Source organism: Lipotes vexillifer, unplaced genomic scaffold, assembly GCF_000442215.2.
Source record: "Lipotes vexillifer unplaced genomic scaffold, Lipotes_vexillifer_v1.1 scaffold149, whole genome shotgun sequence".
Lineage (NCBI taxonomy): Eukaryota > Metazoa > Chordata > Mammalia > Artiodactyla > Lipotidae > Lipotes > Lipotes vexillifer.
In genome coordinates this window covers 2,357,926-2,375,051 of record NW_006779962.1, presented here as the reverse complement: position 1 = coordinate 2,375,051, position 17,126 = coordinate 2,357,926, and the positions used below count along the sequence as shown (strand labels likewise).

Here is a 17,126-nt window from a genome sequence, read left to right as displayed (position 1 = left end):
TCCCATCTTTTTTTTTTTAAATGTAAGGTTTGTTCCGTTGAAAATGATTAACATTTTAAGCAGGGGAAAGAAAAGCTGTCTACCAGATTAAATTTTAAAAGGATTCTGTTATTTGCTATACAAATATACATTCCAACTTTTACAGCATCCTCTCCAGTCTGACCTTTTCTACAGAAGAACAAGAGATCAACATTTTAAGTCTTCGACTTCAAGGACATTATTACTGATACACAAATGCCTTCTGAAAGCTCCTGCAACTGACAAAAAGTACTGAAGATGACCAAGGATACATTTTGTTTTCCAACAGCACACAAACTCCTTTAGGGAAAAAAGTAATCTTATCTGGACAGTCCTACTAGCTGGTCACCTGAAGTCTGCAGTAATGCTTGTGGCTGACAGTCTCGCTTGGCCCCACTATAAAAGCTTCCTCTTCTTCGAGCTACTGTCCTCCTCCTCCAGCCCCCTCTCGTCCCAGCCTGAGTTCCTCTTTGTGTGGTGGCTCAGAGAGCCACACCTCTCCTGATCCCCCTCAGGGAAGGCCCTGGTCTCCCTACTGTGGCTGACTGCCTCCCCTTCCTGGGCACATTTTCTCTTACTCGTGGAAGCATCGGTACTAACAGCTGGAGGGTCGCACGGCGCGTGAGGTCTGTGGTTGTTCACAGCAGCTCCCTTGGCGGGGGGCTGCTGCCCGATACTGGTTGGATCCTGGTGACTTCCAGGGGAGCCTGGCTCTCCAGAGGGAGGCGTTGCTCCGGGATACTGGGGGCTGGAGGGCTGCAGCTCACTGAGGCATTTCCCTTTGGCTTCACAGCCCAAGCCCATCCTCCTAAGCAGTCGTGGGTCCCGAAGCCAGTCCTGAATGGGTGGCCTTTCAGGGTCATTTGCAGTAACAGTGACAGTGGCTTCTTTGGAGTCAGAGGGTGAGGGGTACAGGGAAGAAGCAATAGACATCTTGGCAAATTCACTGTCTAGCTTGTTGCTGGGCACTCCGCCCTGGGGTCTGGACACTTCTGGGGCGATAGCAGGAGGGTGAGTCAGACTTCTCTGCAGTACAGGCTTGAGTTTCAGAATCTTCACTGCATCTTGTCTATAGTTTTTGTCCCAAGTCTTAATAATGGCACCACGCTTCTGCGCATCCTGAATCAGCTGATTCCAATGATGGTTTTCCTTGAAACAAAGAGAAGGAAGAAAATTACATCCCAAAGAAACACTCGTATGCTTGGGAAGCAGAGGTGCCAGCTTTCACTTCTGAACAAATAGTAAGTATACCTTCGTGAACAGATTCTCAAGAATCCGTTACTTGTTAGACAAGGCTGAAAGGAAAAATAAGGCGGAGCACAGAACTATAAAGCCACGCTGCTAGGAGAGAACACTGGGCACCACTTCTACGAAAGGACGTCCAGCATTTTACCACGGTTACTCAGGCCACGTGGTGAATTAGCTGCCATGCAAATCTGTACCAACTGCCAGTAGCCTCATGCAGCTATTTAATCTTCAATTAAATAAAATTAAAAATTCATTTCCTCAGTTGCACCAGCCAGATTTCAAGTGCTCAGCAGCCACATGTGACTAGGGTTAGTATCCTGGACAACACAGACACAGAAGGGCTCCATCATCCCACCAAGTTCCTTTGACACTGCTGATCCCAGAGGCTTGCCTGCCTCCGGCCAAGGCTAACAGTCTGGAAGAGGAAGGCTTGGTTTCAGAAAGCTCTAACTTTTGAGTGCATGCTGACTGTTCTAGAAAGAGGTCCACAGCTTTCATCAAATTCCCAAAGGCTTCCCAAACTCCAAAGGGCTAAACCATCTTAATCTGCTGAGATAACTATTCCAAAGATATTGTCACACTTTTGTCTCTTTTCTAGAAGGGCTTAAGTTATGAAAAGCACATCTAAAGGGAAAAACAAAACAAAACAAAGCCCCAACTCCCACATCTCTCCTCTCTTCCTTTTAGAGTTTCCTCAGCAATAACCTGCTTCTTTACAACCATCAGAACTTGGGCCTCTTTAGACAGAAGAAAGAGAGAGTATGAGGGAGGAAAAAAGACGGAGACTGAAGGAAAGAGAAGAAAAGGATAGCTCCCCTCATGGGGGCTCCTGCGCTATTCATGAAGGTGGGTAAGGGTATAGCAGTGAAGCTGCATACATAGTACTGACCTGCTGTGTGGCCTTGGTCACGTCACATGACCTCTCTGAGCCTGTTTCCTTACTGTAAAGTATGAATAGTATTCTATTTAAATGCCTCTGAAACGTGCTTTGAAATAGAATAAAGTGAATAAGATGCGCTTTATTCTCACCTTTTACCATTTCTGACTCTGGGGCGCCTCTTGGCCCGGCAGCAGTCTCCATGCATGTAATCCTGGAGGAATTCATGGCTGGGCGGCTACAACCTCTTGACTTTTAGTCAACAAACCACTTTTAAAAAGAATGAGTCCTGGCTCTTGCCTGAAAAATCTTTCCACAGACATCTTCTGATAAGACAAGAAAGTACCAGCACTACAACTTGGAGAATGGAGATGAGAAGTTGGAAAAAACCCCGGGACCACAGTGGGGCCCTCTCATGAGACGCTTCTGACTGCACAGGGAACGGTTCGAGCGTGAGCAAGGGTACATGGGATGGTGAATGGGGACGACCAGAGTGTTAGTCTGAAAGTGAGATGCTTTCAGGGGTATCTTAGTCTACCTATTTTGCTGTATTTCCTATATATGAACAAGAGTGGTATGACACTTGGTTGGCCAAAAAGTTCATTTAGATGTTACAGAAAAACCCAAATGAACCTTCTGGCCAACCCAATAAAAATCTGTCGAAAGTCTAAAAGAGTTCTTTCAGTAACTATAAAACAAAAATTCTAAGTGAAAATAAAATGTCACAGTTCAATAGCAGAACATAAAATAATGATGCACATTATATAACTAATGGCTTCTTGGATGTGTTAAACTATGGTGGCAATGCAGACCTCACAGAGTCTTTTAAAGTCGTGTAAATCAAGTGCACGGTACGGTGACCGCACGCACCAGGAAGGTGCATGTAAGCAGTACCAGGCTCAGACCTCTCTGACTCAGGAGAGCTCGAGAGTCCTACCCTGTGGCTGGAACGCAGATGTAAAGCAGATGGCCTTGCTGCTATTTCTGCCAATTCTACTGCACCTGAACTTGCTGTTTAATCCAATCCCTAGATCACAAAAACAGTTCTGAGAAGGGGCTATTAGTCTTGATTACTCAGAGGAAACCAAGTGCCTTAATCACAGATTCCATCTCCATAAGGGAAACTGGGCTGAAGAACCAAAAAAAAAGAGGCTGGGGCGGGGGGAAGCCCAAGGACAAATACGTTAAGTTGGATTGCAAAGTCCAAATGATAAACTGGACGTTTTTCTATTCCGTTCTGTCAGTCTCTTTTTGTCACACTGGCTTCCCAGAGTGAAGATAATAACGTCTATACCGCAGCTAGACGTCAGCAGTCTTCAAATCTGCGTGACAGTGACTCGGGGGCTCACAGAGACTTCCTCGGGGGGGGGGATGTGAGCATGTTTTCTGGGAATCAATTTCCAAACCTCACCTTCCAAACCCCAGTCCCCTATGTCCTCCTGGGGCTTTTCCGCCCTTCCACTCCATCCTTCACAACCACCACAACTCTCACCTGTCCCAAATCTGACCACAGGGAGCACGGCTAGGGGAGGTAAACATGCCTGGGTGTCAAATAGAGGGGGTGGTAAACAGAGGGGTGCCCATGAAGGCTCCTGCAATCAGGGCATCTAAGAGACACAGCTCTATAAACATTTTACTTTTCTGGTTTGAACATTATCAAAATTCAACTGTGTGAAAATAATAATTGTTAATACGTTACTCAACTGACAAGATATCGTTCATTAATACTCAGATCCTTAAGGTCACAGGAAAAATAATTTTTTAAAGAACTCTTTGAGGTAACTATAGATTCATAAGAAGTTACCAAAACAGTACAGAGGTTCCACGCACCCTTCACACAGTTTCCCCAAATAGTTATGAAAACCAATTCTTTAAACTTTCAAATTTACATGTAAATTTTTTGTGGCAGAAAAGCCTAATAGTCATATTAACAGCAAGGCTTTTAATTATGAAAATATATAAACTACCCCCACTGAACTTTATCCTAAACAGTATAAATGGCAATTCAATTTTAAAGAGCAGAAAGAATAACACTGCTCTCTATTCCACTGGATATATTTAAGAGTGACATAATGGATTTATTTTTAATAGCTTTATTCTAAAATGTCAAATATTTACATTAGAAACAAAATCTTTATCAACACTTAATGATGAAAAATTTTCAATATAAACTTAAAAACGGAGGATACACAGCTTTTAAACATTCTTTCAAGGGGGTACACAAACAACAAAGGTTGAAGACCACAGATCTAGGGAAGAGCTGAATGAGAAAGACTGTATTTGAGCGCCCTCTGGTGGAACTAACCAAAGCAGGGGAAAAACCTACTGAGTTGGCACCTCTCCTGAGATAAAACAATGACTCTGTTAAATACAGAAGTTAGGGAAACTGAGTTATTACACCTAATGAGACAGGCAGCAAATACATGCTTTATCTAGCTGTGATTCACCAAATTAAGCTGTACTATTTGTCGACTACAGATAGTAAACTTGCCCCTCCTTCTAGAGGAGTATCTGTATGGATGGACGAGCTCTGATGCCACTCACCCCTCAAGGGAAACAGCAAGCAGTGCTGCTCTAAGTGCCAAGACAGAAATGAAGATCCAAGCACTTTCCTGCAAATTCCCCCTCTCTCTGGCTCGCTAGGCTAAGAGCCATATTTACTGAGTGTTTACTAAGTGCTAACCAATCTTCTAGCACTTTACATATATGGGTTTACATCTTCTTAACAATTCTACGATGTAGATACAATTTTTTTTAAAGGTCATCTTGAGAGTACACTACGGATACCTACCTGGGTCTTGGGCTAAGAAAAGGGTGAGCGGTTTAGGCATTGTAAAAGCTCCCAGGAAGAAGCTGCTGGAGGACATAACAACCAGGGGGAAGAGGCTCATTATTGTTTGTAGCCTCGAAATCATTTCCACTTTGATGAAAAATAAAAACAAAACCTCAACCCGGTATCAGTCATGATGAGCAAACTCTGGAGTTCTCTGGTCCTTTAGAATGTACCTACCATCAGGGTCCTCAAATGTCCCAGGATGAAGAGGCTGTACTTGGCTCGTGTGATGGTGACATTCAATCTCTGCAAACTTGCCAGAAACCTAGGCAATAGAAGGAAAAAAAACAAGTTACTTCTTTCTTCAGAATGACTCGGCATGTCAGTGTAGGTGAGACACAGGCGTTTCAGACAGCTTTTCTTGGGCTCCTGCTTTAAGGTCATGGTGCAGGACCTGGCACAGAAGCAATTCCCATTAAGGACAGCAAACAAACAAGATGCCCAGTGCTTTCCTTCAAAGTGATGCATCTGTCTGCTGATTTCCTATTTTGACTTGGATGAGATATTGGAAATTTTAATGGTATGATTTTTAAGCCTTAAAAGATCCTAAAAATATGATAGTAGACCAATTATGACACATACCATGGAGAAGAACATGCCCCTGCAAAATATACTGGATTCAATAATCTGTTTCACTCTTATCAAGTGAAAAAACAGATTCACACTGTGACATGGGTTAATACACAAGGTACCAAGAGAAGCAGACCTAACAGTGGATCAACTTCACTACTTAAAAAAGAAACCTTCAGGATATTACTCAATTTCTTATATAAGAAAATAGAGCAAATAATGGTATTCTCTAACGGTGATTAAAAAGATCTAACTCTGGATGATAAACAAGCAAAGAATCAATAATGACAGTTACCCACCCAATTGAACCTTGCATGGCATTTGCTCTGACACATGTAACAATAACACAATCTTTCTGACGACCCTGGAAGGCATCCACGGTATCTACTTCTGCTGGCCTATTTACGGAGAGAGAAACATATTTACTGAAAAAAGATAATTATTAAATATACATATTTATACAGTAGTATTTCTTATTTAATGCTATCTTTTTAAACTGGAATAGAATTCACATAACACAAAATTCACCATTTTAAAGTACACCATTTGGCGGTGTTGAGTCCATTCACTATGGTGTGCAGCCATCACCGCTATCTAATTTCATAGCATGTCCATCACCCAGGAGAGAAGCCCTGTGCCTATCAGCCATCAGCCTCTATCTCCCCCTCCCCAGGCCCTGGCAACCACTAATCTACTTGTCTGTCTCTATGGACTTTTCTATATGGGAAATTTCATATAAATGGAATCATAAAATGTGGGACTTTTTGTGTCAGGCTTCCCTCACCTATAGCACAATGTTTTCAAGGTTCATCCGTGTCACAGATGTTAATTGTACTTCCTTCCTTCCACGACTGACTACTCGCTTGTACAGATACACAATTTATTTTTTACCTATGTACCATTTTTGGACATTTGGGTTGTTTCCACTTTTGAACTATCATGAATAATGTTGCTACGAACATTCATGTACAAGCTTTTGTGTGAACCCTTTCTCGATTCTTTCAGGTATGTACCTAGGAGTGGAATTGCTGGGTCACGTGGTAATTCTATGTTCAACTTTAGGAGGAACTGCCAAACTGTTTTCTCCAGTTTCTCACCAGCAATGTATAAGTAATCCAATTTCTCCACATCCTTGCCAAAACTTTTTTTTTTTTTGTAATGACAGTCATCTTGGTGGGTGTGAAGTATGTCCTCATTGTGGTTCTGATTTGCATTTCCCTAATGACAAATGATGTGGAACAGCTCTTCATGTGCCTGTTGGATTTCTGTTTATCTTCTTTTGAGAAATGCTATTCACACCCTTTGCCCACTTAAAAAGTTAGATTATCATTTTATTAAGTTGTATGAGTTCTTTATATATTCTGGATATGACTTGTCAGATAAGTATTTTCCAAGTATTTTCTCCCACTGTGTGTGTTGTCTTTTCACTCTTTTGATAGTGTGTCCTTTGAAACACATAAGTTTTTAATTTTTACGAAGGCCAATTTACTTCTCCTTTGGTTACTTGTGCTTGGGTATCATATCTAAGAATCTGTTGCCTAATCTGAGGTCATATAAATTTACCTTTGTTTCCTTATAAGTTTTATAGTTTTGTCTCTTAGACTCGGGGCTCTAATTCATTTTGAGTTAATTATTGTATACAGTGTGAGACAGGGGTCTAAATTCATTCTTTTGCATGTGGATATCCAGTTATTCCAGCACCATTTGTTGAAAAACTATTCTTTCCCCAATGAATAGGCTTGGCACCCTTGTTGAAAATCAACTGGCCATAAATGTATGGATTTATTTCTGGAATCTCACTTCTATTATATTGGTCTATATGTCTACCCTTATGACAGTACCAGTGTTGATAGCTTTGTAGTAAATTTTGAAAGAGGGAAGTGTGAGCCCTCCAACATTGTTCTCTGTCAAGCTATTTAGGGTCTCTTGCACTTCCATGTGAATTTTAGAATAAGCTTGTCCATTTCTGTAAAAAAAGGTAGTTGGAATTTTGACAGAGAGCCCAACAATGGATCTGTAGCTCAACCTGGGGGATGGTGCCATCTTAACAATATTAAGTTTCCGATCCATGAACATGAAATGTCTTTACATTTATCTAGTTCTTTAAACTCTTTCAACAACGTTTTGTCCTTCTGTGTATGAGCTCACACTTCTTTGGTTACATTAACTCCTAAGTATTTTGTTCTTTATGATGCTACTGTAAATGGAATTTTAAAAAATTTTCCTTTTCAGATTTCTCTATAGTGTACAGAAATACAACTGATTTTTGTATACTGATCTTGTACCCTACAACTCTGCTGAACTTGTTTATAAGGACCAGTAGTTTGCATAGATTTTTTTAGGGTTTTCTATATGTAAGAGTATGCCACTTGGGTTTTTTCTGTTGTTGGTTTTGTTTTTTTGGTTTTGGGATTTTTTTTTTTGGCCACATGGCATGCAGGATCTTAGTTCCCTGACCAGGGATCAAACCCATGCCCCCTGCAGTGGAAGCATGGAGTCTTAACCACTGGACCACCAGGCAAGTCCCAGATTATGCCATTTGTGAAGAGACACTTTTACTTCTTCTCTTCCAATATGGATGCCATTTATTTCCTTTTCTTGCTTAATTGCTCTGCACAGAACGTCTAATACAGTGCTGCACAGAAGTAGTGAGAGTAGGCATCCTTCCTGATCATAGGGGGAAAGCTTTCAATCTTAGCATCAAGTATGATGTTTTAGCTGAGGGTTTTTCATAGATGCTCTTTATTAGGTTGAGGAAGTTCCCTTCTATTCCTAGTTTGTTGAGTATCTCACGAAAGGTTGCTGCATTCAGTCCAATGTCTTTTCCACATTTATTTGGATGATCGTGTGGGGTTTCCCCCTTTAATATGATATATATCACACTGACTGACTTTCATATGTTGAACCAACCTTGCATTCCTGAGATAAATTCCACTTGACCGTGGTAAACAATCCTTTTAATATGCTGTTGAGTTCAGTTGCCATTATTTTGTTGAGAATTTCTGCATCCATATTCATAAAGGATATTGGTCCATAGTTTTCTTTTCTGGTGATGTCTCCATGGCTTTGGTATCAGGGTAATATTGGCCCCATAAAATGAGTTAGAAAGTCTTCCCTTCTATTTTTTGGAAGCATTTGCAAAGGACTGGTGCTAATTCTTAGTGTTTGACAGAATTCACCAGTGAAGCCTGGTCCTGTGTTTTTCTCTGTTGGAAAGTGATTACTAACTCAATCTCTTTACATTTAATAGGTCTATCCAAAGTTTCTGTTTTTTTCTAGAGTCAATTTTGGTACTTTGTGTGTTTCTAGGTGCAGAAACTTTTGAGTTAATGGATTTCCAATATTTAATTTTTAATTTTACTGTTGAGGTATAAAGGAGACAAAAACAAGATCTTCACCCTATACATGAAGGCACTAAAAGGGTTAAATAATTTATTCTAAGTGAAAATGTGAATACATGATTCTCAGTAGAGTTAGAATTCAGATAACAAGTCACCCAACTAAAGGGAAAGGCCTGAAGAATTTCTCAGTCACTTCCATTGTCCAGTGTAATGGTGATGACATTTGAACTGGCAGGAGGCACTCCACCTGCAGGGGCTACCAAGTGTAACCACACTCCCTCCCAGCACAAGTCTATGGAGCCAGGGTCCTAGTCTCCTTGTTCTATACTACCAGGGTCTAAGACCACTCCCTAGAGTTAAGTTTCCTTTTCTTCTTTCCTTCTATCCCCTCTTTCTTCTTTTTAATTCAACAGAAAAACTGGAAATATCTGTAAAAATAGAGATGCCTCACCCTTTTCTATCAAACTCTTTGTCCAAATCCTTCTGAATCATCATCTTCTGAGCCTTGTAATGGGTTATTATGCCAACGTTTCGGTAAGTAAAATCCCTTCTTCTGTCTTTCATAAGTTTAATTATTTCCATTACCAGTTTTATTTCTTGAACATTTACATATGAACTAAATAAGACAAAAACAAAAAATACAACACATCAAAACTAATAGCAGTCCAATCGCTGTTAAGTTCCACTTTGTTTTCCACTACAGTAAAAGGTACACAGGTAGGTTTCATCTTTATTCAGTCAGCAGTGATTCAAAGAGGCTGTTATAATGACCATTAATATTGTACATATGAATAAATATAAAAACAACTGCCCAGTGAAACACGAAGTTGTATGAGAGAAAAGAGGTTGGGGTTAAGTGATGTTAAGGCACCAGTTTCTTCACTTATTAAAACAGGGATAGCCACAGTGAGAACGAAAGTATTCATAATAATAATGAAGATATGACTAATGAAGAGCTAACACTAAGGATTTACTATCTTCCCAACACTGAGAAAAGTGCTTCCGATGTACCACCTTCCTGCATTCCCCACCACAGGCCATGCAGATCATGCACCACATGACCGAGAGGATGGCAGCCACACAGACTAAATGTGACCCAGCTCCCAGAGATGAACAAACATGGGGCCCTACAGCAGGATCACGTCCTCTGTCCTTGCTGGCTTCATCCTGCACTTCCAACTCATCTCCCGAACTACAATGCGTTCCCTCATCACCATACCAAATGCTACACGTGTGCACACTGGGGGATGGATGCCCTGCACTCGCACCTTTATTCCCGAGGCTACCTTATCTGTCTCACTTTAAAGACTTAAATACTCACTATTCTAATTTCAAGACTTACTATACAGACAACCCAGTCAGCTAGCTTTCTTTTCCATACCTGCAATCTTTATTTGGTCACCTCTCAGGCCAACACTCTTCTCGTGACCATCCATCCCCATAATACTTATGTGGTAAACTCTCAATCCTCTGCTCCATTCCAACAGACCCCACTACAATCTCCACAATCCCTCTGGAATAGCAGCCCCCCAGCCAACTGCTCTGTATTTCTAGCTTCTTCACTGAGTGGCCCCTCCCTCCACCACTATTAACTAGTATCTTATTCTCACGGAGGACACCACTTGCTCTGCAGCTCTCTCCTGACGCAGAGGTGGAATTTCTATTTCTTCACACGTCATGATACAGGGGTGGCATTTCTATCTGTGCTAACAAATGCAGCCTCCGGGCTCCTCCTCCTTTATTCTCTCACAAGAAGCCCTGGCTCCTCTGAGGTACTTCCTAATTAGCAACCACTGCTCCTTTCCGCTGTCATTCACAAACCACCTGATTCACAATCCAACATGCTGAAAGTACTGTCCACCCTCTGCCTCACACCTTGATTGAACTGTATCTGTACTTATCCGTCACAATACTTAACCCAACCGGAATCATTAATCACCACAGTGATGGCCTGGTTAATGTCTGTCTCCCCTGTTAGACCACAGCAGCCTTGCACTGGGGCCACGTCTGTTTTACTCACAGCTGTGATCTCAGCATGGATCTACTGAAGTGCTGACCGCATGTTAGGTAACATAACCCCCATTACCCAGTTAAGAAAAAAAAATCAAAACAAATATATAAAAAATACATCAGTAATTTATGATTGAAAAGTTGAAGTCATCAACCCAGCAAAAGAAGATGATTGTGCACTGGCACTAAGCAGAGAGATTTATATAGAAAATATTTTGAATTTAAATATAAACAAAAACAATATAAAAATTCTGGGACCATCAGTGGGGACTGAAGAAAAAGGAGAACGTACTCATTATCCCGCTTTTCTGAACCATCTCCAACATCAAACACGAGGTAGGGTTGAAATGGCCAGTCAGATGAACACCGAATGGTCTCTGTCATTCTACAAAAGAGCAGCCACCATTTAGAATGCAAGTCAAATTATAAGAGAAAACATTTTAGAATTATTATTACCATTTGTTCTTTCTGGGCAAGAGAGCAAGGGAAAGTAAGAGGACAAGAAGGACCTTCTTTTTAAATAAAATTAAATACTTTTAAATAACACATTTTAGTGAAAGGTAGCAAGTGAATTTCATTTCTATTCTAGTACTAGGGAGAATGACCCCAGGTAATTAAAATATAACAATCATGATTGGAAAGTCACTCATAATACAGTAAGTGAAAAAAGCAAGCTACAGAATACTATGTAGAGCATGGTGTGCTTTTTTTTCCCCAAAAGAGAAAAAGTAAAAAAAGATGTGCATAGTACAAGGACTGGAAGTAGATATAACAAAATGTTACCAGTGATTACTTCTGGGTAGCATAAATAGGGGTTGGGTTTTTCCCTTTCTTCTCGTTTATCTGCATTTGCTACAATCAACAGGACTTTTATAATTAAAATTATTGAACCTTTATGTTTTTAATAACAAGACCTAAAAGCACAACAAAAGAGCTATTCTTCCTGAGCAGCCAAACCTACAAATAAAACAGGTGAACATGCAATGAACAGAACTCACCTATTTGTTTTCAAGTTCCTGTTATAAACGTAATTAGCAGGGAAGAGACATATGTCTGGGTGCATCCTGTACTGAACGGTGAGCTGTAAGATAGGCAGCCTGCCAATCACGTTGTGCTCCACGTTCTCTTCCAGAAGTTTGTAGAAGCGGGCCATCATCGACTGGTCATAGCCATACTCCTGGGCCTTCTGAAAGGAGGAAAACAAAGCAATAATCTCCAAGAATTCATTTGTACTTTTCCCACTATTAAAAAAACAATCACTGAGCTCTAAAATGTATTAGAGGTATTGCCAACAACCAAAGATTCAGAGAAAAAAGATGTTTCCGACTCCAGCCCTAGAAAAGCCATGTTGCTTGACTACAAAAGTTAAGGTATTTTCTCCTTATTTAGAAAACCCACATACTGCTTATGAACGAGACGTGATCTTGTGAATGACCACAACTGTCACTATTTTGGTGCTAACAGGGGTCACCTGAAAGAATCAATGATAAAAGCAGCAAAGAACTGTAACACAGATTTTAACAATTATTTCTGGGCTATGCTCTCACAGCTAGAAATAATGAATGTCATTGTAAATAAGCCTCTGAAAGACCAATTTCTTCATCCATCCATCATATACTGAGCAGCTAAAATTTGGGGTGCTGAGAGTCTACAGTGAATAAGATCAAGTGTCACAGAACTTACATTCTAGTGGAGGAGACAGGCAACTAAGTTGATTTCATAAATCCAAGAAAGGGTTACAAACCTGTGATCTGAAATACAGTGACTTAATTGACAAATGAGGAAAACTGTCTTAATGTTATCACGGTCGTGCCTTGGGATATACTTTTCAATGGTAGCATCATATCAAGATTCAAAAAGTACTGTATCTTAAATAATCTAGAAGCAAAAAATGCGCTCTGGAAAACCCACTAAGATGATGCAATCTTTTTAAGTAATGTTGACAATATGAGCTTTGAAGATGTATGTGCAAAGTTTTAATAAACCTGTTTCACAAACAGAGTGGAGAAAATAGGCATTACTTCTTATTTGTATTATTTATATATGTGATTATTTACATATGTGATATTAAATAGGCTTGTATAATTAAAGAGAATATTTTTAGTAGACATTTGGCAATTTCATCTGTACCCCCCCCCCAAAGTTTATTTATTCAAGTTAATAGCTAAAAAAACCTCCTTTACTTCACTCTGGGGAAAAAGAAAATGGTTTATATGAGGTAACACAACTACTTCCAGAAAAAAAACTGAGTCCATCCTACAAAATGATGGAGATTTTTATGTTCTGACATGAACATATATTCCTGATCTATCTACTGACTGGAAAAAAGGTAATTTGGTACACACTGATTCTGCCACCTTCAAACAAGGTCGAAAGTTACATACATATACACAAATTTATACACTCCCTATAACCATATGACATTCTGAATTTAGTAACTTATTTACTGTCTGTTACCCTCTAGAATGTCAGCTTCATGAGGGCAGGGATTTTTGTCTGTTTTCATCACTGTCATGACACCAGAACTTAAAAACAGTGCGTGAATTAGCCTGGCACTCAATGAACACAGACTGAAAAAAAAGTCAACACGCACATGCCCACAAACAGTTCAAATACTCACTAAACTGTTCATAGTAATTATCCCTAGGGTTAGACAGGCATGTTGAGAAAATTAACTTTGTAATTATTTTCTGAAATTTTCTCAATAAGCCTCTATTTATTTTTGCAACAACAGGAAAAGTCCAAATGGATTTTTCTCATTTCTGCTGTTTTTAATCAATCACCAAAGTAGACAGTAAAGTTGAGGCCTATCGACAACCCTTTTCACTAACCACAGGCTAAGGCCCTTCAGGAAGTTAAATCAGTAGGTTTCTGAAATACCGCATTATTCAAAGAATGCAGGGCAGAGCTGGCTCCTCCTAGTTGTCCACAAGCAGAGCCCTCTGCAGCAGTTTTGCCCTATGGACAAGGTTTTCACTCAGGGACGCGGGCGCTCCTAGGCTACTCCCATGAACAGTCACACACGAGTGTTCAGACGTCAAAGAACTACACTATCATTTTGATGATTCCAAAGTCAAAGAACAGTAGTAACAAAAACAACTTGCTTTCTCTCCATAACGTAACAGAAATGCTGTGAAAACGGTCTGTTCTCTGGGTCTGTTTATGCAGCCACTACTCTATATTTGTACAAATAATCTATGTATCAGTAAAATGCTCAAATTTCATTAAATTTCAAAACCATCATCTAGACCTATGAAGATTACCCAAAACATCTGAATCCTGATTCTGCTGTGCATTTCTAGGAGCCATCTTTAGTGAGATTTAAGAAGCAAAGTGAAGGGGACCACAACTTTGGTGGCTCATCTCCCCACAAGCACAGCCCACAACCTCCTTCCTTTCACCACCTTCCCTTTCAGAGGATGTGAGGGACGCTGGCATTTTCCTGTGCTATAGTATACAGAATCCTAAAATTGAAAACGTTACTGTAAGAATAATTTCTCTTTATACTGTTTTCCTCAAATTTGCACATATTTAAATATAAATCAGGAGGTTGGATTCTTTTCCTTGCTTTTAAAGTTTTTCTTTTATTATTGTTTTGGTGTTTACTAAAATAAATCAGATACAGCCCTTAGAACAGCTGCACACTGCCTTTCCCAAAGGAACAGCTCACTGCACATGGGACATCCTCCTCCTAAACTTCTGGTCTGTGACACTCACACTGCTCCTGTCACACACGCATAAGCACATTATGAACAGAGGAACATTTCCGGAGACTTTTACTATGAAGGCTCTCAACAGTGGTTCTCTTTTCTCAGCCATTCCCTGTTTTTCCCTGCAAATAAGAGATGATGATCCAAGAAAGACCGCCCCACCGCCCAAAACAAAAAAAACCCAAACAAGCCCCTTCCACTTTAAAGCAACACGAATGTGAAAAAACGTACCACAGAAATGACCGTGGGAGGGAGCTGCTTAGGATCTCCTACGAGGATGAGCTTGTTGCAACGATGGATGAGCGGAGTAAGAGTTTCAACTTCACAAGACTGTCCGGCCTTGGTAAGAGAGTACAGAATGGAGACATAATCAGAATTATCTCTATTATTTATTTATCCATATACAGTCTATCCAATTCATAAGAGTCCTAACCATTCAGAAACATACACTTTCTCCTTCTGCACCAAAGATCAAAAGTAAGAACTTTCTTTGGTTAGAAAACAAAACAACAAAAACATTCTAAACGCCGAAGCGGGGGAAAAAAACCCCACACACGTTTTGAAGTCAGCCACCACTCAGGTGCCACTACCACTTGGGAAGCAGCCATAAGCTAGAAGGGCCATGTCACGTCCCCGGTTTGTCTTCTTTGTCCCTGCTGGGCACATGCCTGAGGGGACTGCGTGTCTGTGTGTCCCACCCCCATCCCACTCTCTTCCTTCTTCCTCAGTAGGCCGCTTCAGTTGCAAGACTCAAGCTTCTTTTCAATTCAATGGCATTTCCTTCAATTATTTCATCATTTCCATCTTTTCTATTCCTTCGTTTTGGTGAATACTGGATCTTGGATCTCCTGGATGGGTTCTCTGTACCTCATTTTCCATCTCTTTTGTCTTCTGGCTCTACATTCTGGCAAATAGTAGGTACCCAATAAATGTTTGCTCAATGAATGAAGTAGGAATAAAGATATTAGCTGAAAATATGGTGGCTCAGAGCTGTCCAGAGTTATATTAAAAATGCTTCAAAAGGTAACCAGAGATATCCCAAGCAGGAGCTACAATAATCCTTGGGAGAGATTTTATGAAGAACAATCAGGATCCCTAAGACTACAGTCCCAATACTGAAAAAGCAATTTTCATCGTGGTGGGTCACTAGCAGCATATTTCAACATAAGAGAATACACATGTAATGGCAGGTCAAAATCAGATGCAAAGACCACTTTGTCAACATCTCGGCAGCCACTCTTCATCTAAGACTTACTCCTTACTCCTAGGCAAAGCTGTATGGCCGACTGCTTACTGACCTCATCAACAATGACACAACTAAAGGGGACACCCCCTTGCCCACGGAAAGCAGCCTCAAGCAGCAAACCACCACTCGTGCTCAGTGTGCAGCAGATGATGTGGGACTCTAAGATGATGATGTTCTGTGTCTTTTGTGGGCGTCCTTGAACCTAAGAGAATAAAAGTTAATCAACATTCAGTTGTATATAAATTCCTAACTACACTTATTATGTGGCAGAATAATGTCTAGTAAATGTTAGGTAGGAACCTCAAACCTAGAAAACAGCAGAAACATTCAAGAAAATCAGAAGCCACCAGAAAGAACACTTTGCAGTGGAGTCTAATCTCAGCACATGATTTAATAATAAGCACATTAAGAAAAATTTATTCAGGGTTTAATTTGGACGAAGTGGATTACAATTCTTACAGCCCGATGTATGAGGGAAGGTATCAGAATAAGCAAAGATTAAGTAATTCTACTGAGTTGTGAAGCAATTATCTGAATAAAACCAGGATCAGAACTAAGCCAGAACATACCCTTTTCTGTTAGTTTTTAAGTACGTAATATTGTTCTCTCTTTTATAAGGGCTTAGTACCAACAAAAACGCCTGTGAAACTGACAAGCATTCTACTTCCGCAGTAGAATCCTACAACCTTGGTCCAGACTATAATGGAATAAACTGTGATGGAGACTGACAGTATGAACGACACCTCACAACGCATATCATTCAGTGTTCAAATTAATAAACTAGTACTCTCATCAAAGATCCAGTTAGCCTATTTCCCCTCCTGAAAAAGCTGTCGTGAATCATCCCTCAACATATGATAGATTCAACCATGGATGCCAAGGCATGTGTGTGAGAAGAGGGTGGCGACTGTGGCCTTCTGGTGCTCACATGTTAACTGTCACATACCTCTCCTCTCAGCCATCTAATGAGTAAAACTGCCAAGTACAATTAATTTAATGGCCCCCAGAACAACGTGATCAGTGGCAAAACCCATAATACTGGTAAACATGGAATTCATCCTTAAACGCGGGAAGATTAATTTGGGGCTCAGCTTAAAGTTATAATAAAAAGCTTTTCACATAATTTTTAATAAACAAACTGCTAGTGGAAATATGCATTAAGTTCAGTTATACTTATTTAGCCACACAAAGAAGGTCAATAATACATTCAAGAGAAAAACCTCAGCTCAAAAATACAAATACCATTACCGGTTGAGTATTACCCTCTCTTTCC

At 40.2% G+C, this 17,126-nt stretch overlaps 1 protein-coding gene across 1 annotated transcript in view; it reads right to left on the bottom strand.

Annotated features, from left to right (window-relative positions):
- Nucleotides 1-414: 414 nt before the first annotated feature.
- Nucleotides 415-17,126, bottom strand: part of SETX (senataxin) — a 64,516-nt gene continuing 47,804 nt past the window's right edge. Inside the window, exons 17-24 of the mRNA XM_007453112.1 lie at nucleotides 15,906-16,055; nucleotides 14,839-14,946; nucleotides 11,896-12,083; nucleotides 11,190-11,282; nucleotides 9,339-9,503; nucleotides 5,846-5,944; nucleotides 5,154-5,241; nucleotides 415-1,167 (exon numbers count right to left, since the gene is read on the bottom strand). Of these exons, the coding sequence (XP_007453174.1) occupies nucleotides 415-1,167; nucleotides 5,154-5,241; nucleotides 5,846-5,944; nucleotides 9,339-9,503; nucleotides 11,190-11,282; nucleotides 11,896-12,083; nucleotides 14,839-14,946; nucleotides 15,906-16,055 (1,644 nt within the window). The remainder of the gene's footprint in view (nucleotides 1,168-5,153; nucleotides 5,242-5,845; nucleotides 5,945-9,338; nucleotides 9,504-11,189; nucleotides 11,283-11,895; nucleotides 12,084-14,838; nucleotides 14,947-15,905; nucleotides 16,056-17,126) is intronic.